Genomic DNA, 20,713 nt, shown 5'->3' with positions numbered 1-20,713 from the left:
GACCCACATCCAAATAGTAAAAAAAATATGAACAGGCAGTCAATTTCATCTGTCACGAGGGAAATGCAAATTAAAACTATCATGAGATACTGCTACAAACCATCAGATTGAAAAGACAGAAAAACCTAAGCATTAGTGAGAATGTGGAACAACTGGAACTCTCATACATGCTGAGAACTTTGGTACACTGGCAGAATTTTGGAAGCTGGGAGTATCTACCATAGGACATGTACTATAATGCATAGAAGCACTTTTTGTTACAGCCTAAAAATGAAAACTACTCAAATGTCCATCAACGGTAAAATGGGTAAATAAATTGCAGAACATTCACCTAATGGACTACTATATATCAATAAAAATAAGCAATCTATAATAATTCTTATCAGCATGGATGAATCTCAAAATATGTGGTGGCAAAATATGAAGCTGGTTACAAAAGAGTTTGTATTGTATTTTTCCATTTACATAAAGCAAAAAGCATGCAAAACTAATCTGTGATGTTATGTAAGTAAGGAGTGATTACCCTTTGGTTGCAGGAGGGATGGTGGAGCAAGTAGTAAGTGTAAGGTAGCCCAAGGGAAGCTTCTATGGGGTGACACAGTGAATCTGAAAGCTATTGGTACTGATAAACGTCTTAAAAGTCCAAATAGAAGAAGAATGAGATAAAAAATATCTGAAGGTGTTTTGGGCTGTTTTAGGATCAGCCATCTAAGAGATTATGAAGAGGATGTAATTATAGCAGGGGTGGATTATGTGATAAAAATGACATACTATGTGCAAGATATTGTGCTTGATGAAGACATGAAGTCATTCAACAAATATGGACCAACAATCTTTTATGTGCCAGAGAGGTTGTTATAAAACTACTTCAAGGTAGTGGGGGATACACATATCATACATATACAGTGTTAAGAATTAGCAGGCAGGGAGTGGGGCGGGGAGAACAAACACACAGAAGAAACAGAAGAGAGAGAGAAGAGAGAAAAGAGTACCTGCAGTGAATGCTGGTAGAATGATGAAAGCAAATCACAACAGAAGTATCTATCCAGGAGATGGTGGCTGCCTAATTGTGAATCCTCCCTTTGTTTAAAATCAGAGAATATGGTAAATCAGAAACAACATATATGTAGGAACCCAACTAGACAACCTGGTTAACCACATTTTTCTTCAACCTTTGTTGAACAGAACCTTCCATGTTAAAAATAAAAGCGTAATTTCTTAATGGCGATAATAGAAATGAGATCTGCAAGGAAACCTCTAGTGGAAACAGGCCTTTGGGTAGTCAAAGAAGGAAAATTAAATTCAGCAATGGTAGGATTATTCTTTCAGCTTTACTCTTCTTCAACTAAATACTGTCAATCCCAGTCTGCAAATGAGAACAAACATTTAAGGAGACAGATAATGCATGGATGAGTCTGAGAGGCATTTGGTATATACCAGGTGCCTATTATGTGGTAAGGTGAAGACCACAGTGCAGTGGTGAAGACAGATATGCCGATAAATTATTCAAATACAGTGTACTAAATACGTAGTGTAATTAAGTAGGAAAAAACCCCTGAGGGTAAAGAGGGAGTGACAATGCTTGGGAGGGTTTAAAAAGGTTTCTCTGAGGTGACATTTAAGTTTGGCCTTGAAGGATAGGTAAGAGTTTGATGGATATGTCTAGAAGTGCGACGAGAGGGAGGCCAGAAGAAGCATAGAGCGCTGAAGAACCGTGCAGAAACTCAACGAAAGCCTAGGAAAGGCAGGTCGGGGCGAGAGAGCCTAGGATCTTCTACAAGGTTTTGGATGTCAGAAGGCAATATGGCACAGAGGTTAGGAGACCGGCTTCGTTCTAATTTGGGCTCCGCCACTTACAAGCTGTGCACCGAGTCGGTGTCCCCATTTGTAACATGGGAATAATAGTATTTTCCTTATACAGTTGCAGAGAGGATTAAATGACTGAATGTGTATCGATCAATTAGCAGAGCGTCCGGTTCATATTAAGTGCTAAATGGGAATGTATCATCATTATAATGACTACCAGAACGAAGCTCGGTTTCTGAGGAACGCCGCCACCGCTCCCCCGCCTCCTCCCCACTGCCACGACTGGGGAAGGGAAGTTTAGCTCCGGTCGGCCCGCGCCCACTCCCCTCTCCTCCTGCCTCCTAGGCCTCAGACCCTTCCTCAGAGACCAGGGCCAGGCCAGAGAGAGGGAGAAGGCGGGGCCGGGCGAGTAAGGTACACGCTGCCGCTTACCTGGGCTCGGGTCCCGCTCCTTGTCCTCCGCTGACCCGCAGGCCTTGAAGCCAGGCGGCAGCGCCGGCCCGATCAGGTCCCTCGCCATGCGCGATGGCGGACCCTGGTCACGCATACAACTCAATTCACGCACATCAAATCCACCCAAAAGGCTGCCCTCGACCCGCCGCAAATGCTGAAAGCTTTTCCGGCGCCGACCGATGACGTACAGACGGTAGTTGGCTGAGCCGAGTACTTAGCGGTAACGGAAGTGACGCCTAAGGCTTGTTCCACAGTCGCGTGCTAGGTTCCAGACCTAGTAGGAGGCATGGCTGAGCCGGCTGGTGATTTTGTGAATCCTGTGGGGTGGCTTCCAGCCCCGGAGATGACTCCCACGTTGGGTCCCGTGAGCAACATGGCCCAGCTGCCGGATAACTGGATGTTCTGGGCCATGCTCCCGCCACCGCCACCGCCGTCGTCGCCGCTCGCAGCCGGGTCAGAGCCTTCCTCGGAGGCGCGGCCCCCCGTGGAGGCCCAGTCTCTCCCGGGGGCGCCGCCCCCCTTCGACGCCCAGATTCTTCCCGGGGCGCAGCCCCCTTTCGACGCCCAGTCCCCACTTGATTCTTGGCCTCAACTCAGCGGACAGCCTTCCTGGAATTTCCAGGCATCGACATCATGGTACTGGAGACAGTCTTCTGATAGTTTTCCTCGACATCAGAAGTCCCACAACTCTCCGGGTAAGCTGTTGTTCTCGTGGTACCACTTCCTTACCTATTCCCCCCCCCCCATTCCCTCTTATGCCTCTCCGTTTTCCCTCTCCATTTTGCCCTGTACTCTTGCATTCTGATCATTAATGTATCAAATATGTATGACTGGCGTGTTTTCTCCGCCTGTGCATTCAATTTAGCAGTTATTTATATGAGTAACAACTATGTGCCAGGAATTGGGAACATAGCAGTAAACAAAACATACAAAAATTCTTATCCCATGGAACTTAACATCTCCCTAGTGTAGCAAGACAAGCAATAAAAAAAATAAAACTTGTATTAAAAGGTAATGAGTGCTGTGGCAAGAGATAAAGCGAAGAAGAATTATAAGTAGTGCAGTTTTAAATATCACTGTAGGTCATGAGGAAGGTGACATTTGAGCAAAGACTTAAGGAGGTGAGGGACCAAAGCCATGTATACATCTGAGAGAATAGGGATGCAGGCAGAAGGAACTAAAAGTGCAAAGGCATTGAGACATGAGGATGGAAGCCAGTGTGGCTAGAGAGGACTGGTCCTGGGTACAATTGTAGAAGACTGAGGAAGAGGGCAGACAGACCTGGTAGGTTCTTGTAGATCATGGGACTTTGACTTTTACTGGTATGAGATGAGTAGTGCAGGGGAGTGGCATGATCTGAATTATGTTATAAGAGGATTAATGTGGCTGCTAATGGAAATTGACTGAAAGGGAGACCAGTTAGGAAGCTATTGCATTTGTCCAAGTGAGAGATATTAGACCATGGTGGAGCTGGGGAGGTGATGAGAAGTAGTTGGACTCTAGATATCTTTTTAAGGTATGGCCAACAGGATTTGCTTGAAAGATAGAATTTGGGTTGTGAGATAAAGAAGAGACAAGGATAACTTAAAGTTTTTTGCCAAACAGCTGGAGGGTGGAGTTGCTGTTAACTAAATAGGGAAGAATGTGGATGGAGCAGATTTGGAAGGAAGACCAGGAGTTGAGTTTGGAATATGTTCATGTCAAGTAGAGATATTGAATAGGCTGTTAGCTATTAGTCTTTACTTTCAGGGGGAATTTGTGGCTGGAATTGTAAATTTGGGTGTTAAATGCATATAGATCATATTTAAATCCATGAGATTGTTCTCTTAAAACCATTCTCCATCTCTGCATAAGATTCAATTTACATTAAATGTAATCCAAATAATCAGTGTTTAATGTGTTGCAGATGCCGAGAATATGAGTTTAAGTAAGGTGAATTAGGTACATAAGTATGAATCACAGTACAGTGTGACTGGTGATAAAGGCATATAAAAGGTGATTTCAGAGTGCAGAGGAAATTGGGAAAAGCTTTTGGAAGAAGTGTTTTGGGAGATATGCAGGATTGAGGAAGAGATACTTTTTAGGTTGACAGAGTTGTCAGTAAAATTTAGGCAAGTTTCAGAGATTGCTGTATTCTGGTGTGACTGAAGCATAGAAAGTGGAAGGTATGGGGGTAGAGAAGAGTAAGAAAAAAGAGTGGCATCTCATCAGAGGACTCTAGGAAGCCTTTTGCAGATTTTTGAGCTGGGTTATGACATGATTGGAGAATTTTTTTTTTGGTGTCAGTATGCAAGTTCCGTCGGAAGAGAGGGCTTAGGGACTAGAAGACAATCTGGAGGGCTGGCACAGTAATCTAGGTGAAAGGTCATTGTTTCTGAGTTGGGTCATGGCAATAAGAATGGAAAGGTGCAGTGGGATTTGAGAAGAGATGTGTTTCACAAGGTTCTGTTTTCCTTGTGTGAAATAGATGCTGAAGGAGCTGTAGTAGGGATCTTACTGGTTACATTTCTAATATTTGAAATAACTGAAGGAATTTCATCAGGTTGGGTTGTCCATTCCTGTACTTTGGACACCTGAAGCATCTAGGGACATTTAACTTCACCAGGATTTCTTCATTTGAAAAATAATTATTTGATAGACTTGTCTTAATTTTTCTTAATTTATTTGAACTACTGTTCTTCCCTGAAGTAGTAGTTTACTAATGTTTTTACTTAAATATTTGTGACATGTTATAGTAAATAAAATTTTAAATAATTGTATAGTTGCAAACATTTATGAATCTCTTTTTCTTTTTTAGTTAAACATTCTTATTTTCCCCGAAAATATGATGCAAAGTTCACTGACTTCAACTTCCCTCCCAGTAGAAAACAGAAAAAAAAGGTATTTTTAAGATGTTCTTGAATGTGACACTTTGGTTTCTATGTCACTGTTTCATAACTTCCCTTTCTGTCATAACTTTGTCAGTGTTTTGCATCCATTATTGACATAGTGGTGGAACCTTGCTGTAATAGTATTTTTAAGGATCTTAGCTGTAAGTAAAAACTTCAAGCAAAATCTTCTTGGGAAATGTATAGAGAGATTGTGGAAAACATTGAATCCATTTCAAAACAATATTAGGAGTAAAAATAATTGAGAATTATGATTACAGTAAAATATAACTGTTATAAGACCTGGGTAAAACTTTGAAAATATTGCTAGCAGATTGGGAGGGCTGGGATGGAATTTAGGGAGAAAAATAGAAGTCCAAATTTTTTTTCTTATAAACTTGAAAGCCTGGAATACAAACCTTTTGGTTTTCATAATCTTTTTTTCTTTTTATCATTGAAGGATCTTTTAGGAACGCATATTTCTGTAGTAAAAAAGCAGTTTCTTTGTTTTCTTTTTCTTGTGTTGAATTCAGGTAAAATTAATTTAATGTTTTTAATTTAAAATAGTTTAGTCATCCTCTGTTCATAAAGTAGTGTCTGAAATTGACAAGATTTTTTTTGTGGCGATTATTATTTGTTGTTTATCTTAATTCATTGTAATGCTTCAGTTTTTTCAAATAGTAGGTATTTATCATTTTTATGAAAAAAGGTCTCTTTTTTTTTTTTTTTAAATGAGGAGCAACTCTTGGTTATTCTTCAGAAACCAAATATTTAAATAGACTTCCTTTATTTTGATATGTCTTACAAATCTGGTCTTTCAAATTTTAAGGTGTGTAAATAATGCCATTAGTTTAGAGTAAGTTTAGTACTGTCTACAATGTGAAATTAGTATCCTTCATGTTGCCATGAAAACTGTGTAGCTAATATTAACAAAATATTGTGTAAGTGCAATATATTTATTAACATAGTCCTAGCATTAAACAATTGGAGACCATTTCCTGTATCATTTCCTGTATCATTGTAATAATCTTTTTTTGTTTTATGTTTAAGCATGAAAATAGCAAATTGGGAATCAAAAATAACTGATCTTTACCTAAATGTTTTATTTTCCCCCTTCTGTAGTTTTTTTTTTTTTTAAAGATATAGTAATTTTTCCTAAAACATGAAATGCTGATTTTACCCTGAATATTTATTTTTAGGTTATTTTGACATATGCTGTACTAAATCTTAATTAGATTACCAATTTGAAATTTACTCACAGTTTACATTAGCTCTACTTAGATTTAACAGTTTTTTTTGTTATGCTCGGCTTTTATATATAAAATATATATTTGCTAAAAATGAAAGAAACAAGAATCATCCCTTGATTAGAAATATATTCAGAAGTTTCTCCCACATTTGAGGTACTTCACAAAGTTCATGGAAAGATTTGTATTATTTTTTAATTCTATTTTTCTCCAAACTTTTTGAAGTACTCTCATATAAGGGTTATGTGAAAAATCAAATGTATTACTAGAAGGATAGTTGTATTTTTATTATTGATTTTCCATCAAAAGCTTAATGCCTCCTTGTTTTTGTTTACAGAAAAGAAAGGAACCAGTTTATCACTTTTTTTGTGATACCTGTGATCGTGGTTTTAAAAATCAAGAAAAGTATGACAAGCACATGTCTGAACATACAAAAGTAGGTTTTCTTGGTTGTCCTGAAATTCATATAGCAAAATGGCTTTCTGTATATTTGGTAGAAATTTCAGGCTTGGTTTTCTTAAAAGTGATAGATTTCATAGAAATGTTGCTTGATGACTTGACAAATGGGGACAGTGACCCTGGGATTTGCAGTTTGAGGGTGGGGAGCACACTGCTTCAGGAAGAGGTAAGGTGACAACAAAGAAGAGAGGTCTGGGAGCACCTCATGTATGTATGGCCCCACTGCTTGAGAAGTGACTGGGCCTCCCCTCCAATTGCCCTGTGCACCCTTGTGAGTTCTCTTCCCTTTAAGTCTGCCCTTGACCATTTAACTGCACTGTGTAATTTGGCCATGCCCATCCGCCTCTAAGGATGGTCCAGACCTTATGAAGTACTTTTTAAAATTTTCTAACCAAAATGTTTAAAAGATTAAAAAGAAAGTTCTTGGTTTTGAAGGTTCTCGTTCAGTTAATAGGAATTTAGAACATTTTACAACATTTCTGATTCCATGCTTTCACTCAAGTGAAGTAAATGAGATATATTACTGTGCAACATACTTTGAGAATGTCATTCCTTTTTAAATGCAGCTCTGTTTTGGAGTGATCTTTGTTTTGCTACTGACATAAGTATGTAGTGATAATACCACATAGGTAGGATAACTATGGAATATGACCAGAATATGTGTGTATAGTAGTATAAAGTTAATATGGAAAACATTAGTCTTTTTTTTTTTTTTTTTAAAAACTCTTACAGTGTCCTGAAGTAGATTGCTCTTTTAGTGCACATGAGAAGATTGTTCAGTTCCATTGGAGAAATGTAAGTTCTTTTGTCTTTTAACCCTTTTTTTTTTTTTAATACATGCTCTTTTTATTTTATTGATCTGTTATCTTCACAGATCTTTATTTACATAGCCTCATAATAAGTAACATTCATGGAATACTTTGTACTTTGCAAAGGATTTTTACATCTCTTATTCCATTTTATCCTCATAAACAACTGTGAAGTAAGTAAATATTGGCCCCATTTAACAGATTAAAAAAAAAATGATTTGCTTAAGGCTTCAGAAGTGATTCTTGCAGTTGAGTTTCTTGACTCCAAATTCTATGCTGGTTTTCCCAACCATGCCGCTTCAAATTGTCATGTCTACTCATTTCTTTAGCTGCCTTCCTCAGTTTTGGCTCGTTAGTCATTCATTTGAATATTTAATGTCAATTGAGAATATGTGTGACATAGCTACCTTGTAACCAAAAGTACATTACTCTTTTATTCCCTCTCAATAGTACTGTCCTAAATACATGAGAAATTATTCTTTTTTCTTTAAAGGAAATGTCATAATAAGGATGGATAAACCTGCTTATTTAGTTTTAAATTTGTTTCTGCTAATAAATTTAATGTTGGATAGAAAATCTCCAAATTAGTCAAAAGCATAGCTATGCTTCCTGATGTTCAGCAGGCTTTCTCCCCCTAGATGCATGCTCCTGGTATGAAGAAGATCAAGTTAGACACGCCAGAGGAGATTGCAAGATGGAGGGAAGACAGAAGAAAGTGAGTAAAGAGTTCAGAACTAGTGAAATAACTTTCTTTTACTGTGACAAGGCTGGGTACTTCAAAATAGTAATCAGTCTGACCCTAATGATTAATTTGAAAAAGGAAATTTGGTTTTTTATAGCATCACAGATATTCAACTGAAAATGACTAGTCATGGTTTTATTGTTCTTTAGAATTGGTATATATGACTTTGAAAATATTGTTACTTGATGGTTTAAAAATAAACATACAAATTTTTTATTTTCTATTTTATTTTATTTTGCCGATATACAATGTGGTTGATTATTGTGGCCCATTACCGAAATCTCCCTCCCTCCTCCCTCTCCCCCTCCCACCCAACAATGTCCTTTCTGTATGCTTGTTTAAACATACAATTTTTATTAGTTCAGTTAAATTCATTAAGTTCCCTTATAATGTTAGTATTTGGGAATAGGAGTAAACTATATTATATGAGACTATTATTGAATGTAGTTTTGGGGAGACCTAATGGGAACTCTTCATTTAAATGACAAATGTATCATAATGGGACTATGCTACTCTTTGAGGGGAGCTATGACTTATCATCTGTTAGCCGTTCAGTGGCTGAGCCAGTAATGGGTGGGTGCTCTCATAAAAAAATATATAATGCTTTGCTATGTTTATCTTGTTAACTGCTGTGTGTCCCCTCTGCCTAGCATGTACCAGTCATTCAATAATTTTTTGTTTTTTGTGCTTGTCCTTTACTATAAAAAGACTAAGAATTCAGTCCTATAATTTAAGTTTAAGAAATGAACTTTACCATGTGGCTTGTGGTTTTACACTTATTAGGGAAGAAAGTTTAGTTGACGTCTAGCTAAACTTTGCTTATGAAAAAACACAGTAGGGTACTGTTTTATTGTCTTCTCAGAAAGGACTAGGATACTTCATCCTGGAGCAGAAGATTAAAGTAGAACTATTAGAATGATCAGATACACTTATAAAGTCAAATGCTGTTTTCCTGGGATTAAAAAATAAGGAGAGCCTGAGATGGGAAGAAGAGTTATCTTTAAAGGTCAAGAAGTATGGAGGAAGATACTTAAAACTCTTTTGACCAGCAGGTTACAGTTGTACTTTGTTCAATCTAGTTTAAATTTTCAGCTTAAATCCACTTACAAGGTAATGATGTGCTAGATGTACCATTCTGTGGAAAAGTTAGTTACTGGCCTTTGAGGCTTTAGAGGTAATTCTGATGGAAACTAGCAGAAACGTGAAGATTCAGAACTAACTGAGGACAAATGGAATTCAGTAAAAGTGTATATAAATATCAGGGATTAATACTGTGTGCAAAGGAAAGAGTTGGTTAGGGGTGAACGGGACAATCATATGGATTTAATTTTTAAACAAGTAAGGGGTCCAGCCAGTCAATGTGGACTCAGTAGGTATCATATGAGAATTTCAGGAGCATTTTTGGCTAACAAATGCAAGAATCTAGGCCACCTAGAATAGAGTATACTAGAATGCCTTTTTTCCTTTATCTCTTTGGTAAAATTTTATTCATCTTTTAAGTCCTGTTTTAAAGGTTGCCTGATTTGTCACTCTCTTCTTACTCTTCATTTCCTCTTTCTCACGGCTACCAGAGTACGAGTCTGTAACAAAATAAGGGACTTGTACCAGAATGTAAATGTGTACATTACTTCCTTTATTAAGAAAGTTTTGCTAAGAAAAAAATGTCAGCTGAACTAAACGTTGTGCTTAGTGACATAGTTGATTTATACTCTGGTGTAAGTGTGTGGATTGGCTGCCAGTCCCTGGACCAAACTACTCTAAAGCATTGTTTACTACCTCCTTCGTGAATACATAACTTATTAATACAACCTCAGTAGCCTTTGTCACATTATATTATAGTTGGCCCTAGTCTTAGACATCATTGATTCTGTTGTGCTTTGTATAGTGACTGGGATTTAGTATGTGAAGAATAAGTATTTGTTGACTGAATTTCTGTTAAATGGTGTAGTGTGGGAAGACTCAGCCTTGGCAATGATAAGGGAACTTTCATCAATTGCAGGGTTATACTTAGCAATCAAAGGAGTTCGACTTAGTGAAGAATTTTGAAGCACTCGATATGAAGTTCTTTATTTCTGCTACGTGGCTTCTTTACAGATAGTTTTTTCTCCTCTTGACACCATTCCCCAAGTACCTGGGATTTTTTTTTTTTGTTTTGCCTATTTGTATTTTTTTTTTTATCTGTTGGTTGTATCTTTCTCTTATTATTTTGTGTAGAGGAATAATCAAACAAGAAGAGTTAACTTCACTTCCAGTCTGATACTTAGGTTTTGAAAAGCTGACGATGATGATATTGAAGATTATATTCTGCTTAGATGGGATGGAAGTGGCCTAACTGATAAGACAATAGTTTTTTTCCCCTGCTATTTAGTACTGACTTTGATTAGTTGGAGGTTAGTGCAGCTTGGTGGTGCCAACTCCTTTCACAAATGTTTAACTCTCTTGAGGGAAATGGCAATGGTTACTAGTCAGCAATGATTATAAAGCAACTAAGAAGTTAACTAAACTAAACTGTTGTTGAATCTCTCAAGTTTTGAGTTCACTTAAGGCAGTAGGGAAAGTCTGAGATGACTTCCTGATTTGCCAACTTTGGCTCTTTTATCTCTAGTAGTTGTATAAATTAAATGATTATATAAACTGGGAAATGTGAAACCACTGTTAATTTAATGGTAACCAATTGCAGTGACTCTGTTCTACTATGTCTGTAGCTATTTCACTCTGCCACAATCTTCCACTCTTCCCTCCCTCTTAGCATATAAGAGGAAGAGGACCTCTTCTAGTCTGGAAGATTAGAGTGTTCCATGACAAAGGGAGGTTGAGCTGAACTCAGAACTAACTAGGAAAAGACAAGGGGAAACAGGGATTAGTGGTCAGATAGAGGTTGGTATGTTCAAGGAACTGTGAGTATAGGTAAGAGATGATAGAAGCTTGTAAAAAGATGGCAGTTGTGGGGACTGAGAGAACCAGGTGGATACAGAATATTTGGGAGATGAAAATGGGCAGTATTTGGTGATTGAATGATTACGAGGTTGAGGAGGAGGGAAATTTTAAGGAGACTTCCAAGTTTCTGGTCTGATCACCTCTGTGAAAGGTGGTGCCTGTTACTGAGATAGAGAATACTGGAAGAGGACGGAGTTTGGAGGTGATGATTTTGGACATTGTTGAGTATGAGGGGATCCTGAGACATCTCTTAGAAGATGTTGACTAGACATTGTGATTTGGGCCATACTGGGCTGGAGGTAGATTTTTTTTGAATCAACCAACTGTGAATGTGGAAGAGATTCCCCACAGAGACAAGGTAGAGTGAAAAGAGAAGATAGTCTAATGTTAAATCTTGAACCTTTCCAACATTTAAAGGTCTGATAGAGAGTAAAAACCAATAAGACTGCTGACTGGGAGCCAGAGAGGTAGAAGAAAACTGGGACTATGGAGTGTCATGTAAGCCAGTGGAGGGGAGAGTTTTAAGAAGGAAGATATGGTTAGCAGTGCTGATTGCTATGGAAAGGTCAAATAAAACAGGAACAAAAAGTGACTGATTTTGTGATACATGTAGTACCTCCTTTATGGGAATTCCATATGATTACTCCTTGGTCCTTCTCCTTTGAGCTTCCTACCATCTGTCCGTACAGTTCTCTTCAAGTCTAACACCCTCCCCAGTGGTTCTTAATAAGAGAGTTGCCTTTGCCACCTGCCCTTGGAATGTTAGGTGCTGCAGTGGAAGCATGTATGCTTTGAATTCATTCAACATATTTTTACCTTCAACTTTCCAGCGTCTTTCACACCCATGCAGTTTCAGCCTCTTACTTTCATGGCCACACCTTGGATTTTAAAGTTGTATATATTTCTCTTTGATCCTCAGTTCCCATCCATCCAGCTCTCTCACTGTCATCTCTACCTGGGCTTGGACTAGTAGAGGCTTTCCATCTCTTAACTTCTTTACCTTCTTTTCCTCTCCTCCCCTTTCTGTTTTCACTTCCCTACTCAGCTTAGCTCACTTCAGCCACTCCTGTCAACATCTCAGCTCCCTTATTACATCATCCTTTATTCCACCCACCCGGCAAAATCTCAGCTCTGGCACAGCTGCCAAGTCCTGTTCTAGAAAACCACACAATTGAAATGTACCGTGCAAGTGAGTACTCAGCAGTGTTATCTGACCTAAGAAACTGACTCGACTAATGAGAAGTTTAGGGCATTTTCTTTGTATTTGTTCTTTTGCGGTACAAAACTAGATATTCGTTATGCATGTATTTCTCATTGAATTTAATTTTAATTTTATTTTTTTGCTGGTGTTACAGGGATTGAACCTCAGGCCTTGGTGTTACCAGAACCACACTCTAACCAACTGAGCTAATTGGCTAGCTTGCATTTTATATAGGTGACTATATAGTATAAAATTTAAAAATTTGTTAAACTGATTTTCTAAGTTAGCGAGCTAAAATGCCAATGAAAACAGAGCTCCTTAGAATTGGAAGTCAGGATTCTACCATGTGGGCTTAACTTACCTTTTCTGATTATTTCCACATTATTTTGCTTATAGGACTTTTAGTCTCAGTCAAAATTGTTATTTATCATATCTTATACATGTTTTGTGACCTCTTGGCCTGTTTTGCTCATGCTGCTGCTTCCAGAAAATTTTTTCTGTCTTTGAAGTTCTGCTTATTGCTCTTATCCCTGCTGAAATCCTGCCACCTTTGGTGATATTTTTCCTCATCCCCCTAGAGGAATGTCTTGTCTTCCTTTAGATATCCCCTCTCTGCCTCTTTAGCACAGATGTCCTTTATTATGGCTCTAACTTCTTTGTATTATATGGCTGTTTATATCCATGGTGCCAGAGATATAAAGGATGCTTGTAAATGTTAATGATGTAAGTGAGGCTTGAAAATATTTTTATTATGTGTGAAATTCTGTTTAGATACATACAAGTAAGTGGTTGGAGAAATCTTTCTGAGACTTGTATTTTTAAGTTGTGTTTTGGACTACACTTTTGTTGTTTTTAGAGAAATTGGACAGAAATGTGTTGATCTGATTAATAATTATGGTTGGAAATCAGTAATGTAACTAATAATACTCAAACTACCATGGTTTTGAACATCAGAATCTCACCACATAGGACAGACTGTCGCCAAGAAAACCAAATTGATCTGTATTTGAATGCATTGCTTTCTAAAGTAGCTTTTCCGTATATTAATGTGAAATATGCCCCCTTGTGGTTTTGTGATTAAAGAATTTCCACTGGCTAGAGAAACTTGAAGAATATTAATATTTGAAGATGAAAACTAGCTTAGATAGTGTGTATTTATATCAAGTCCCTGGTAGAAGACTAGTTTGATTTTCTAATGTTAGCAAGAAATCTCAGCAACCTTTGAATATATGTTAATGGACATTATGATATCTTTGAATAAATTATTGGTGATAGTTTAGTTTGAAAATTAGAGTTAAATGTTCTATATTAGAAAAGGCAAAGATTTTGCTATATATAGTTGAGGTCACCAAAACAGACAGGAATAAACTCTTGCCTTTAAGACTCTCACTGTAATGTGAGATGTAGAGTAAACACATGATGTAGCCATAAGACCACAGGCAACTGAAGCATTAATTTACCATGTAGGGATAATAATGTCTGGTCAAGGAGTACTTGGAGTCTTTAGAAGGCAAGGCCATCAGTTTTTTTTGTAAGTCTTCCTATAAGAGGTGAAGTCTGTCAGCCCTCTTCCCTACTTTATTTTAAGGTATATTATATATACAGTGAAATTCACCCTTTTTAATGGATAGTTCTGACAAACATACACAGTCATGTAAATACCACCACAGTCAAGATAGAGAGCGGTGTTTCATCACCCCCAAAATTCCCTCATGTCCTTTATGGTGATCCTCCCCACAACCCCTGGCAACCACTAATCTGTTTTCTGTTCCTGTATTCATGCATATGCATAACATCACATAATTGAAATCATACAGTATGCGGTTTTTGTGTCTCTTTCACTTATCATAGTGCATTTGAACTTCACCCATGTTGTTGCATGGAGCAGTAGTTTGTCTTTTATTAATCTATTCCATCATATGCCGAGTATTAATCTGTTCCATCATATGGATATATCACGGTTTGTTTATGTATTTCCCAGTTGAGGGTTGTTTCCAGTATTTGGCCTTTATAAAGCCTTCATAAACATTTTTATATAGGTTTTTGTTTTGAATATAGGTTTTTATTTGATTTGGATAATTACCTGGGAGTGGAGTTGGTTGGTCATACAGTAAGCATATGTTTATCTTTATGAGAAACTGCCAAACCTTTTAGGAGGAGAGTTTTTAAATAAATATGCCTATTTGAGCATGGAAAGCATTCAGATTAAAGGGGATGGCTAGGGTGCAGTGGTAGTAAATGCAGCAGCAACCTTACTACCATGGCTTAGTGAAAACAGCCCTCTTTTCCCAAGTAAAAAAAAAAAAAGTCCAGGGCTGCTGTTGCTGCTTAATAGTACCATTGGACACATGCACCCTTTGTTGCTTCTTAGTGGGTGGTTTTCATCTTCATGCCCACGAGAAGGTTCCTGCATATCCAAATATTAAGCCCACATTCTAGGCAGGAAGAACAGAAAAAGGCAAAAGATACCTGTAGCCTAGTTTCCCTTTTTTCATTCTGAAGACAATAACTTTGTTTTAAGCTCTAATCAGGAGATGTCCATATAGATCTCATTGGCTAGAAGTGGTTGCTTGGCCACTTGTTAGTGGCAGTGTAGTTAATGGAATGCCCCCAAACAAAATTGATAAGGAAGAGGAGAGAATAGGCAGTTAGCAGTGTTTTTCCTCAGTGCTACCTGGCACAGTTAGAAACTTGTTGAATTTCAAAGCTCTAAGTGAAATTTGGAATTAGTTCTATCCTTCTGAGTGAAGGATTGACTTGAGCAAGTGTTTAACATCCTTATTTGTGATTCTTTTCCTGTAGGACAGATGGGGGCAGAGAGGATAGAGTCCAGCTCTAGTTTCCAGAGTGTAGGCTATAGGTATGCTATCTATGATGGTGGTCAGAAGTGCCTCGAAGAGGAGTGGGCAAAATCTGTTGAGTGAGTAAATGAGATTTGTGAATTAAGAGGTACTTAAAGAGCATGAGGAAATTGGGTGAGGGATGACAGTTTTGTCTTATTTCATTTTTATTTTACTTTTTGGTGGCTGGCTGGTTATAGGAATCTGAACCCTTGAACTTGGTATTTTAGTACCATGCTCTAACCAAATGAGCTAACCAGCCAGCCCGAGGATGTCAATTTTGGATGAAGTTTATTTGTACCTGTGATGTTTCCTTGTTATTAAGTGCTCTGAAATTATCTTTTGACACTTGCTGAATTCATCTGAGGTTCTTCCATATTTTGTTTCTCAAGTTCTTGCTCTTTAACATATTCTGAAGTGAAGTATTCATGCATTTTTTTCTAATCATACACTTTATTAATAGAAAATATAGGACATGTTCCCCTTTTGGTACATTTGATAGATTTCCAAAAATACACTAATACTTTCCCGACTAGCAGTTTTAAAAAAAATCTGTTGTGATAATATATTTACTTTTAAGTTTCTATCATTCTTAATTTTTAAAAAATATTACTTGAACTCCTAAAAAGATTGAATTACACATTGGTATGGCAGAATAGTCCTTATTTCTTGAATTTTATCTTTCTTGTGAGAGCTGTGTTTTTTCTGAGGAAGCTACTGTATTCTTTAACATGCAGGAAAGATAAAGTTTTTGTGTAATTGCTATGTTAGAAAACCTTGTAAAAGATTTCACAGAGTAAGAATTTTAAAGCTGGAATAACACTCTAAAGATTTGCTTGGTGTATTGCTCCTTTATCTTTGAAGAATGTATTTGTCTTTTTTTCCTTCATCTTTATTTTTTTCAGATTAGCCAAACTCAGATCCTACTGTATTTAATTAAAAACTTTAATGCTGTCCACTAATAACTTGCAAAAAAAAACCCCCCCAAACCAAAAAACCCTACCCCCACAAAAGTAATTCATTCTTAATTACTGGTTGATGAGGTACAAATACTGTATGATTTGGCATAAGGGAAAATGAGTGGTAGAGGTTTGTTTCTACAACCTTGCCTTTTGAAATGGAACATATGTTACAGAGAGTCCACTAGGTGGAGTAGTTTTGTCATATTGATTTCAATACTTAACTGTGGCTCTGAAGAAATCCTTTTGAGTCCCCAGTTCATGCAGAATTCCAACAGAAGGGGTTTGCTCCCAAAGAATGCTACATCTTCTTGAAGTTCAGAAAGATTTTGAAATACAGTAGTATAGCTTGTGTTGAAGCAGTTGTGGTTCAGTGAGAGTGAAGAGGGATTGTGTTTTACAGAGAGTAGGCCTAGGGGAAAAGTCAATAAACGCATAATGATTTGAGAATAAGGAAAAAGTTGAAGAGAATAATGTGACAAGAATGATAGGTGCTAAGATAATGGTTGGCAGAGTTTTGTCCATTTATTGGCTCTATAATACTAAAGGACTGTCACTAGAGGCTTAAGGGAAGGGAAAGAGGAGGTGAGAAGTGAAAGAGGGAGGAGAGAAAAAGAAAAAGAGCACATGATTTCAGGAGCAGTTCCTCTTGGGATATTGGGGAAAGATAGAAGTTCAGGGAGAAAGGTGAATTTAGCAGATAAAAATACAGAGAAACCAGCTATGAAGATATCCCTTGTCACAGGCTTTATACCTTTATAACATAAATTCTCTAACAGGAGATATTGGACTAAGTTTTATCTGTACATGATTGTACAATGTAAGACATACTTTATGAGTTAAAAAAAAATAGTCTTTGGATTTGTTATTTCAAGTGCACTTTAGGAACTTGAGCTGTATCCTTTATCGAAGGCCTTTACTTTTCCTTATTCTTGTGTATCAGTTTTATATTGGTGAAGTGCAGCTTTCTGATTGTGGTTTGTATGCATAATTAGATATTGTGTTTCTGGTTTCCCTTTTTGGGGGATAATTTGCTTTCTAGTACCCTTAGTTTCCCTAGTTTTTAGTGTCTGGGTTCTGTGTAAATAAGAATGGTATAAGTTTTGGAAGAGGATTTTATTAATTTCAGCACTGAAAAATAGGATCTTATAACTTTGGAAGGAGTATTGAGAGATCCCTTACCTTTAGAAACATGATACTTTAATCTGCCAGAAAGAGAAAATTAGATGTTTTAAAAGGCTTACACCAAAATAGTTTCCACGACCTTTGATGTCTCATGTAGAGAATTCTTTCTTATATCTCACATAAAATCCACTTGCTATAACAAATGTTTCAATTCTTTACCATTGAAAAGTGCTCACAGAGGATCTACTTGCACATGGTACACTGAAGTACTGAATCTTATTGTTTATCACATGGCATAACATGTTAAAGGTCTGCAATACTCAGGACAAAAATGTTCCACATTAGTTAATGTTACACAGCAGTAAAAGTAAGTGAATTTGAGGGTTGTGGAGGGTGTTGAGTAACTTTGAGTTACATGCCTGGACACTGTGGGGTCTGTAAAAGTCATCACCATTTTGTTCATTTCTACTCCTGCGTATTCTAGCTTCAGATTGAGAACAGCTGGCTGCCGTCCTCTGTAAGACTATTTTATTGTCACTTCTCATCTTCGTTTAGAGGCTGCAAATAGTTCCTTTCATCTTTCTTCAGAGGTTTTATTTTTCATCCTATTAATCATCTTTGAGTCTTTTCTGAATCCCTTCCAAATTTTATTTTTCCTCAACATTCCTTTTCGGTTTAGAAGTACAGAACTGGATATAGTACCCTGAGAGTATTCTGACCACTTTTGAGTATCACTGGAGGAAGATCTCACAGTTGTTTAAGTGCCAGAGTCCGACTCACATAGCCTTAGATTGTGTTTCCTCTCTGAAAGTGTAGTCATACGTTGCTGACTGGCTGTCAGATTGTTATCTTCTATGACCTTGATCTTTTCCTCTTAAGTTTATTTATAGCTTGTACATTCATCATCTTTTATTTATGGATTTTATTTTTCTTGGCTGGGTATATTGCTTTGCACTGTCCTCATTGAAATTCAGTGCCTTTTTTCCTGATTACTTCCTCATTTACTCAATGTCAATTCCATTCCTGTCTTCCTATATGGCTAACCTTTAGGCTTCATATTGTCTGTGCTATTTAAGACGGTAATACAGTTGTTTAAAAAAAAAAAGAAAAAGGAGTAGGAGGTGGAGAAGTGTCCTAGAAACAATGGCAGAAAACAATTTGCTGATTTCCTTAAAATTTTCTCTGATGAGTTGCCAGGCTGAGTGGTCTGTTTTTGTACTCATAGGACCTGTGCCCCTAACCATCAGAGTTTGGTGCCTATGTCTCCACACAGCTGTGCCAAGAAACAAAGAAAGCAGTTCATCTTGTGTGCTGCTGTCAAATTGGATCTTAATCACTGCCTTGTATATATCTCTCCCTGTTCATAACGTTCTGTGGCTCCCCATCACCTGCTGAATTAAATATAAACTTTCTAGTCTGATATTCAAGGCACATTTTGGCCTCAGCCTCCCTTTCTAGCCTGATTGCCTGTAACTGTATTATGTTTCATACAAAACGAACCACTTGACATTCCCTGGATATCTCTCACACTTTCTGAGACCTTGGTTTGTTTGCATTGTTTGCTCTGCTTGCAGCACTCTGAAGCATTTCCATCTGATTTCTGTCTATCAGCACCATTGATGACCATTTTCTTTTATGTTCCTTTCTTTTTGGATTTCTCCAGTTAGATATAGTCTTTCCCTTCCACTTTTTGAATCTTTATACTCTTTTCAGTACTATTGTATTTTTTCCTCTGTGATAGCTGTTTGTATGTTTTTCTTATCCTTCCTGATAGACTGTGCATTTTTTGAGAACTGTCTCTTCCTCATCTTGGTAACTTTGAGCACACCTAACATGAATTTGCATAAGTAATTGAATAGACTTAAATTTTTTTACGGTATTTATGGATATATACCAAATAGATTAATTAGATCAGTTTGAACATGTTATATTCGATTTAAATTCTACCGTAATCTCCTTATCTAGTTACAGACTGATAGCAAAGTTTGTGGACAGCTGGCCTACACTTTGAGTAGCATTGTTACGGTCTACTTTTTTCCCTTTTAAAAAAATTTTAGAGGATTATAATGATTTACTGTATTACTTATTAGTTAAACAGATATTGCTAAGTGCAGCAGTTGCTTGATCGCTTAATTAAAGTTGTACTCTAAAAGCCCTTTTATAATTAACTTCTATTATTTTCTAGAAACTACCCAACTCTGGCTAATATTGAAAGGAAGAAAAAATTAAAACTTGAAAAGGAAAAGAGAGGAGCAGTATTGACAACAACACAATATGGGTAAGTTCCTTAAAATTGCTTGCATTCTCAATGCTCATTGTAACTGAATGTACTTTAGTAAATAATAAAACGGAGCATAATCCAAAACCTTCATTGTTTGTTTTTTTCTTTGGTGGTTGGCTGGTGCTGAGATTGGAACCCTTTACCTTGGTGTTATAACATTGTGCTCTAACCAACTGAGCTAACTGGCCAGCCTGTAATCAAAAATCTTAAAATCCCTGTGCTCCCAATTGCGAAATCTTTACTTTTGTAGCTTTTCTTCTTTTTAAAAAATTTAATTACAGTTGACCTTTGACCAATATGGGTTTTCAGCTACATGGGTCCACTTATACAAGATTTTTTTCAATAAATACTGTACAATACTGTGAGTATATTTTCTCTTCCTTATGATTTTCATAACACTTTCTTTTTTTCTAGCTTATTTTATTGTACTAATATAGTATATAATACATATAACATAAGTCAATCAGCTGTTTATGTTATCAGTAAGGTTTAGGTCAACAGTAGACTATTAGTAGTTAAGTTTTGGGGGAGTCAAAAGTTTCATGTGAATTTTTGACTGTGCAGGCGGTTGGTACACATAATCCCTGCGTTATTCAAGCCTCAACTATATATCTTAAAATAAATAATAACCTATATTAATATGGTTTTCGAAAAGATATGTAGTGCTAAGTCCTTTCAATCCTTGTCTTCTAGTGAAATAGTCTCCTTCCCAGAGGCAACCCATTTTATCCTTCCAGAGATACTCTATGTCTGTACAGCACATACGTGATAGATGTCTTTTTTTGTTTTCATATTTTGACGTATTCTGAACCTTGATTTTTTAGCCAAACAGTGTATGTGGAGATTGTCTCATATTAATATATAACAAACCTCATTCTTTAAGTATGTGTAGGAAGCTTAAAGATGTCCCAAAATGGTGTTTTTTTTAAGTTCTTTCCAATCTTTTACTAATAAAAAGTTGCTATTACTGCTCTTACATGTACAATA

The 20,713-nt window shown here is 37.0% G+C and overlaps 2 protein-coding genes across 3 annotated transcripts in view; one reads left to right on the top strand and one right to left on the bottom strand.

Moving 5' to 3' along the window:
- GPALPP1 (GPALPP motifs containing 1) overlaps positions 1–2,442 on the bottom strand; it is a 33,084-nt gene extending 30,642 nt beyond the window's left edge. For both annotated transcript variants that reach the window (XM_063102295.1, XM_063102294.1), the window contains exon 1: positions 2,239–2,442. In XM_063102295.1, the coding sequence (XP_062958365.1) occupies positions 2,239–2,353 (115 nt within the window). In that variant the 5' untranslated portion in view covers positions 2,354–2,442. The remainder of the gene's footprint in view (positions 1–2,238) is intronic.
- Positions 2,398–20,713, top strand: part of NUFIP1 (nuclear FMR1 interacting protein 1) — a 40,051-nt gene continuing 21,735 nt past the window's right edge. The window contains exons 1-6 of the mRNA XM_063102293.1: positions 2,398–2,954; positions 5,057–5,139; positions 6,711–6,809; positions 7,565–7,627; positions 8,280–8,356; positions 19,631–19,723. Coding sequence (XP_062958363.1) covers positions 2,546–2,954; positions 5,057–5,139; positions 6,711–6,809; positions 7,565–7,627; positions 8,280–8,356; positions 19,631–19,723 — 824 coding nt within the window. The 5' untranslated portion in view covers positions 2,398–2,545. The remainder of the gene's footprint in view (positions 2,955–5,056; positions 5,140–6,710; positions 6,810–7,564; positions 7,628–8,279; positions 8,357–19,630; positions 19,724–20,713) is intronic.

This window comes from Cynocephalus volans, chromosome 7 (assembly GCF_027409185.1).
Source record: "Cynocephalus volans isolate mCynVol1 chromosome 7, mCynVol1.pri, whole genome shotgun sequence".
Lineage (NCBI taxonomy): Eukaryota > Metazoa > Chordata > Mammalia > Dermoptera > Cynocephalidae > Cynocephalus > Cynocephalus volans.
This window is presented reverse-complemented; position numbering and strand designations above follow the sequence as displayed.